The sequence below is a fragment of the Vespa velutina genome, chromosome 13 (assembly GCF_912470025.1).
Source record: "Vespa velutina chromosome 13, iVesVel2.1, whole genome shotgun sequence".
Lineage (NCBI taxonomy): Eukaryota > Metazoa > Arthropoda > Insecta > Hymenoptera > Vespidae > Vespa > Vespa velutina.
The window spans coordinates 3,631,875-3,639,900 of NC_062200.1; the positions used below are offsets into that span (position 1 = coordinate 3,631,875).

Here is an 8,026-nt window from a genome sequence, read left to right on the forward strand (position 1 = left end):
ATCATGATCTCGTAAAGCCGCGGAAATGTATAATACATACGCATACATCTATCTTTCTCTCACTGCCTCTCTTTCTCTCTTTCTCTCTTTCTCTCTCTTTCTGAAAATATATCGATGTGTTCCAAGTTTTTGGAAAGATCAAGGTCTCAATGATTTTGCCAAGAATTGGAAATTAACATTAATCTGTTAAACAGAAAATAATAAATTAATGCGTCCCGAACATTCAATTTATCTCATTGATGAAGGAATAAATAAATAATTTTTTTCTTTTTATTTTTTTCGCTTCAAAAAATAAAAAAAGAAAAAAAAGAAAAAGAAGAAGAAGTAGCGAGAAAAAAAGGGAAGAAAAAATATTATATGTCTCGACACATCGGGATTATTTTACGATTTCTTAAATTATTCAATCTTCTCTATCTTCGTCCCAACCAATTTATTATTAATCATTTAATAAATTATATGTCAAACGTAGAAAAGAAAAAAAAGAACATATGAAAACAAAATATATATAAATAATATATATATATACAAAAAAAAAAAAATATATATATATATATTCATAAATTTTTGGTATTGATTGTTAACGTTTCGTTTTAAGACAAGTTAAAAATGATATAATAAGAACAAAATTAAAAGTATCATAGTCAGTCGGTGATAATAATAAAAATAAATTTCGCATGTTCATCTATTCAATGATAAGAAGAAAATCTTCCAAGGTTAATAGGTTAACATTAATAATAATAATAAAAACGTCGAGATGAAATAACGATCGATATAATTACTCGACTGGATCGTTTTCAAGATCAAAGAATATCATTAACTCTTTCGATCATTTCAACTCGACATTGACACGTTCTTGGAGAAATTATGCACGTGCATACTGATATTGAATCAATATCCCACCATCATTCTATATTCTTCCTATGAAACGATTAGTTAAAATCAATAAGATCAAAAATAATGCCATTGTATAAATGGACTGGCTGATTATTCGTTCGTTTGATATGAGGGAGAAAAATTTTCCCCAAAAAAAAAAGAAAAAAAAAAGAGAGAGAGAGAGAGAGAGAGAGAAATGTTTTACAGACGATTTCAATGCGGTCTGTAATTTTTTTCTAATGATTGGAAAAGAATTGAATTTGGCAAAATAAAAAAAATAAAAAAATAAAAAAGTAAAAGAACAAAAGAATGAGAGAGAGAGAGAGAGAGAGAGAAAGAAAGAAAAAAAAGGAGAGAAAGAGAGAGAGAACAAATGCTCTAAAACCATCGAATCGATTAAAGATCAATTTTGCTCACGGCTAATTTCGAAATATATATATATATATATATGTATATACAATAGATATATAGATAAATACATAGATGCCTATATACATATGTATATTTAAATACATCGACGAGAATGTCTTCCCAGAGGCAAAAGACGCGATACAGAAATAGTCGAACGCAAGAAACAAGTTTGAAGCCGACGCACAACTAGCAAGGCTCTTTCACGTCGCTTAGAACACGTTTGCGCATACCTACCGTTCGCGAGACCGCGACGGTACGACTGCGGTGATAATTATAAACCAACATAGAACACGAAAGACAGAGACAGAAAGATAGAAAGAACGAGAGAGAGAGAGAGAGGGAGAGAGAAAGAGAGGGAGAGGGATAGAACAAGCAATGTTCGTCCCAAACCGTTTCTTTCTATGTCGATTTTTTCCTCCATTATCCTTTTATTCGTTCGTTTAACTACTCCATTTACGTTTTTACGAGTTTTGTTAACAAAGAAGAAGAGAGAGAGGGAAAAAAAAAGTAGAAGAAGAAGAAGAAGAAGAAGAAAAAAAAGCAAACAAATGGAGAAAAAAAGAAGTGAATAAATTAAAAAAACAACAACAAATTCGTACGAATATCGTGAAAATTAACGTGAAATGTTTTCAAGCATTAAAAACAGAGATGGGAGAAATAAAAAGGATCGCGTTCTCCATTTTTCTTTTTTTTTTTTTTTTTCTCTTTTTTTGTTCTTGTTTTGCCTTGTTTTGTCTTTTCTATTTTTTTTTTTTTTTCCTTTTCTCTTCTTCCTTTTCATTCTTATTATACATCACGTGTTTTTTTGATTTATAACACTACGACGTGTTTTCAGGAAATATGAAAAAAAAAGAAAAAAAGAAGAAAAAAAGAAGAAAGAAAGAAAGAAAGAAAGAAAGAAAAGTATAAGGAGTACAAAGAAATTAACAAAAGTAACAAGAAGAAAATAAATAAATAAATAAAAGAAGATAAAAATATAATAATATAATATCATTCGTCGTTAATTTAATGTACTACTAATAATAGCGTATGATCTCGAGGTGAGAAAATAATACTTCAATTAAAATCGTCCTTGTACGCGATGAAAATACCGTCTACACGATGAAATAATGAAAAGGATCGATTTCGGTACGACAAACGACAAGAGAAACATTTCGTGCAAGGATGGCTCGTAAGATTTTAAAAACCGGTAGACAACGCTTTAGAATCGTTTTATCGTGCGAAAATAAAAATCCTCTTTCCCGTTAAGGACGACGAGCTGAACGAGAAAGTATTCATTAAAACGTTTACGATCCGTACAATCTAACCGAGATAGTCTTGTTTAAAATGTTATCGTTCTTTCTTTCTTTTTTTTTTCTTTTTTTTTTTTTTGTCTTATTTTGTGCATCCCACAGATCTGTTCGCCATGATCCAACTTACTTTTCTCGACATAATACGGGATGTTATTGAAACGTTCATTAAAGATATCATCAAAATTATCAACAGTGATAATAGAAACGAATTGATAGTTTTTAAAATGATTCTTTTTCTTTCTTCTAGTTTTTCTTTTTTTTCGTTTTTGTTTTTTTTTTTTTTTTTTTTTTTTTTTTTTTTTCGTTTTTTTGAAACTGTTCAATCAAATTGTAAAAAAAACGGATACTAGAAAAAGTCAGGAGAAAGAGTCAATCAATTTTTTTTCAAAAATACCTTCCAAATATCTCCGATCTATTTTGCGATATTTGAAATAAGTAAATTAATCGATATAAAGAAACAGAGAAAGAAAGAAAGAAAGAAAGAAAGAAAGAAAGAAAGAAAGAAAGAAAAATATGTCATTAATTTATAAATATATAAATTAAATTCAAATTTTTAACTTTGACTTTAATTTTAACAATAATTTTGACGTGGATAGCGTTGAAGGTAAAAGAGCTCTTCACGTTTCACGTAGAAATTTATAGCGATTGTATCTTCGAAAAGTTTCCGATCACGTGACACCGTTAGAAAAACACACAGACAGTATATTATGCGGCTGCTAGGTTTTAAAGTTATCTTCGTTCTACGTCCGATCGAATTGAGAGCTACTCGCCCGTGAATATCCGTGAATTATATACCCCGAACGATATACATATTGCCTAGGAGTTTAGCTTATCGCGCCCGTACGCGTTTAACGCTTGCCCATCGATTTCACACACGACGATCGACGAGCATTCACATCCTTTCCGAGAGGGGTAGAATGATCGAGGATCGAGTCGAGTCATTCAGATTAGGAACTCTTTTTGCCTTTTCTTTCTTTCTTTTTCTTTTTTTTTTTTTTTCTTTTTTTTTTTTTGCGATCTTCCGATATGACTCGGAGGAAATGAAAAGAAAAAAAAGAAAGAGAAGAAGAAAATGAAAGGGAGAAAAAAAATGGAAAAGTAAACAAAAGAGAAGGAGAATTGTCCGAGGTTTCGTACATATGATCTTTGGAGAAAAAAAAAAAGAAAAAGGAAAAAAAAAAAAGAAGAAAGAAATCAATACATCATATTTTTATTCTCCGTCTCAATAAGATGACCGTGTCATTGAGCCACGTGTACGACGAAATTTTATCATATTTTCAAACGAATCCTTTTTGATAAGGTACGAGATTGTTTTTTTCTTTTCTTTTTTCTTTTACTTTCTTTTATTTATTTATTTTTTTATTTTTTTATTTTTTTTTCGAAGAAAAGGAATCCTCTTTCATTTCGGTATTTTAATATCCACACTTTTTGTAATATCATTTAAGAAAGATAGGATCTTAGAAATGATAGGATAGAATATAGAAAAGAAATAGGATTTTGGTCGAGAGCCGACTTTTAATTGGGACAAATTTGTTATTCCTTTATTATCAAATGAAAAAAGAATTTAACGTAGGATGTGATTTAAGAAATGTAAACAATTCAAATGATTATTGTCCCGTTGATTTTATAATTGATAAAATTGGCATTAACGATGGATCAATACTAGATGACACACAATTTCACCGACAAGGAAGAGGACGACGCATAGCCAGCTCCAACTGTGGTTTATTTCGAGCTTTAGTTGATGCACAGTGACTTGGAATGGTAGACACGAATGCACACAGGCACAGCACGATTGTGAACGTGCACACGCTAACATATAAAGGGATAGGATTATTTAGTGGTCAGTAAAGCGTAATAAACCCAACGTTTCTACTTATTATAACGCTCGTGACGGAAGGACAATAAATATCTTGATTTTACTGTGCTACATCGGTACTATTCAATATGTGTATACATGTGCGTGTCTTGTCTATCTCTATGTGTGTTTGTACACGCGCGCTAGTGTGCACAGAATAATACATTTGCACCTGTTAAAAACGACCTATCCGACGTCGCCGGTTATAAAAGCAACTCTTAGGCGTCTAAAAGTCCGATCGACAGAACAGCAAATGTGTATTTTAAAACGTGAAACTATTGGGCAGACTACCCTCATGGACATATACCTCCTAACATTAAAAACATTATGTATAAATATATATATATATATATATATATATATATACACACGTGCATTTAAATTAGATTGCTTGCACAGGGTCTATAAGAAATTCATTGATGTGACAAATTAAAATTCGATGATCATTGATGTCGATGGACAAGAAAAAGAAAGAAATAAGAAGAAGAAGAAGAAGAAGAAGAAGAAGAAGAAGAAAGAAAAAAGAAAAAAGACAGAAATGAGGGTAAGTTACACAGGGCACCTGTTCAACCTGATACAAATCATAAGTAATATATATCTTGGCGAGGTAGGAAATGATTAACGTGGTTAAAAAAAAAAAAAAAACAAGAAAAACAAGAAAAAAGAAGAAAAAAAAGGTGAAAAAAAAGGGTACATTTCCTGAACACGAGATGAGATAAGATTCGCGTGAAATACATTTACGAGGATAGCACGTGGTGGTCATTTATAAAATGTTTATGTATCCCAATCCATCGCGCAATTCCAGAACTAGCAATATAAGTTCTTCCCTCTCTTTCCTCTTCATCTTCCCTTTAAGACTCCATAAACGATAAAAATTCGATAAGTATGTTATCAGATAAGTACGATGGAAGAACGATGGAAAATATCAAAAAAAAAAGAAAAAAAAAGAAAAAAAGAATTATTTAAAAAAACGTACGTTTCCTTAACAGAGAGAGTGAGAGAGAGAGAGAGAGAGAGAGAGAGGAAAAAAATAATGAAAAAAATTAAAAAATTACAAAAAAAAATTAAAAAAAAAAAAAAAGAGAAAAAAGACAAGAACAAAGGAAAAGAAGAAGAAGAAGAAAAAGAAGATACCCCCTTTTTCGAGATGATCTGTTATGTTCGTAGAAGTTGATTCGTAGTAAAGTAACTGTGAATCGAGTCTAATACGTCCCAGGAGAAGCTTTTGACCGGCACAAAACGCGAGTTATTTGCGGCCGAGCGGCTAGCACGCTCGTCTTCCGAAGTGATTGATCGTTCGCCTCGCTGCACCGTGACTTCTTAGCCCCACCTTCTCTCTCTCTCTCTCTCTCTCTCTCTCTCTCTCTCTCTCTCTCTGTCTCTTTCTTTCTCTCTTTCTGATCTCCAATTTTCTTTCCTTATCCTTCGTAGACTCAAACTATACTTCTTCTTCTTCTTCTTCTTCTTCTTCTTCATCTTCTTCTTCTTCTTCTTCTTCGTCGGCTTGCCTAGTAAAACGACGGCTCACATAGAAATTGTCAGTGTGAACGTACATTTATGTATATATGTATGTATGTATATAAAAGCCACAGAAAGAGAAAGAGAAATATATATATATATATATATATATATATATATATATATACATAGAGAGAGAGAGAGAGAGAGAGAGAGAGAGAGAGTGAGAGAGAAATTTTCTCTATTTCTCTTGCGGACAACCACGCCATGGGATATTTTCAGAAGCGTCGCTGCGACAGAGCACATTGTGTCTCATTGCAAGCGGCGTTTTATCTTAACACCGTTCGTTATAACAGGGAATAACATAGTTTGAAAGTGAAAAAGTCATCACCTCGTTTTACCTATGCAATATCCTACCTATTTATCGGTCATCCCCAATTGGATATTTGCGATATAACTTAAATATTTACGAGACACCACTGGTATCCTTCTCACGTGTGTATTTCTTTTCTTTATCTTTTGCTCCTAATCAGAAGCTAGAATAAATTTCGATCGGATCATACGATATAAATATTATAATAATCAAACGTTTTTAATGATCAAATATATTTTCATAGTTCTTTATAATCCTGTTAATGTTCTCATATAAATAATAAAAAGTATTGATAAAATAGAATACGTCGTTTAATACGTTTAACATTGTTGCGACTAAAGCTCTATATAAGTCCTCATTGTCGTGAAATGTCGCAAAACTAAATTACGAGCAAGTGTAAAATTTTAAGAAAAAGAAATAAAAAATATATATATATATATACATACATACATATATATGTATGTATATACATATATATATATATACATATGTATGTATGTATGTATGTATGTATGTATGTATATATAATTGAGAAGACTTACCTCCTCGTCGGACGGTGGTTCTTCGTAGTCCGAAAGGGTGTCCTTGAAGACGAAAATGCATTCCGACGGTTCCAATTGGCGAGCGTTGCCAAATTGAGTTTGTCCGTCGGTTGCCTGACTCGGCCCGGTCGTTTCCACCATCTTCGGTAATTTATCAACTGGCGACGTACGTTGCTCCTTACGTCGCCACAAATTCAAACCTAATAAGTTTCTCAGCACAGACGTTCGCCAGATGTATTGACGTTGAATTACTCGTTCAGATCTCTGAAAGAAAAAAGGAAAAAAAAAATAAAAAAAAAAAAAAAAAGAAAATACGTGACGTTTATGTTTATCCGTGATTGCTTACGTTGGCGCGCGTTTCACATTTAAAATTCCCGCCTATAATTTGAAGAGTTCATTTGCTATTACGGACGTGCATTAATTCGAATCATATAAAATATTTTTTTCTGTACTTTAACATACTTTATTTATATATATATATAATATATATATATACATATAAACGTATATATATACACATGTTTATTTTATTTTCTATATTTATGTAATAGCATTGAAAAATACACGTGATATTAGAGACATTTATTGTATCTGTGAAACTATTAAGTTTAAGGTTATGTTCAATAACGACCGGTTTGCTATTAATAGAATTTATTGAATATTCCATTTTATTGTAACTCCAAATGAAAAATCATTTTATTCAACTTCATTTAAATTTGTACGAACGATAGAACGTTCTTCTCACACATTATTTCGATAACAATATGTAACATGTTTTCAATTTTTACGAAGACCATATAATATACAAACGATGAATCAATGAACATTTACTTACCGAAATACAGTGAACAGTTAAGTTGAAAATATTTCGGAATTGTGTCTGATTGTAAATACTTCTCACTTCTAAATTATACAAATTTATATACCACAGCAAATTTCGATTAACATTCCACTTGTAAAAAGATACCGACATTATAAAAACTTCACTCCGCAATGAATAGCCCTGCCATCTAGCGGAAGAAATATGTTACACGACTATTTCTTTGAATCGTCGATACAGAGAATCAACGCATAAAGAACAAAAGATAATGCGTGTGCCATCTGCCGGCTCTATGTAATATTAAATTTACAAAACTATTAGTGCACATATCTCGCTAGATGCATCCATCTTGCAGTGATTCGTGCTAAATACGATGTCTGTTTGCCTTTGTTTTACGAC

General features: G+C 31.6%; 1 protein-coding gene across 1 annotated transcript in view; it reads right to left on the reverse strand.

Moving 5' to 3' along the window:
* Positions 1 to 7,801, reverse strand: part of LOC124953824 (RNA pseudouridylate synthase domain-containing protein 2-like) — an 80,716-nt gene extending 72,915 nt beyond the window's left edge. Inside the window, exons 1-2 of the mRNA XM_047505782.1 lie at positions 7,643 to 7,801; positions 6,808 to 7,071 (exon numbers count right to left, since the gene is read on the reverse strand). Of these exons, the coding sequence (XP_047361738.1) occupies positions 6,808 to 7,071; positions 7,643 to 7,780 (402 nt within the window). The 5' untranslated portion in view covers positions 7,781 to 7,801. The remainder of the gene's footprint in view (positions 1 to 6,807; positions 7,072 to 7,642) is intronic.
* Positions 7,802 to 8,026: the final 225 nt, after the last annotated feature.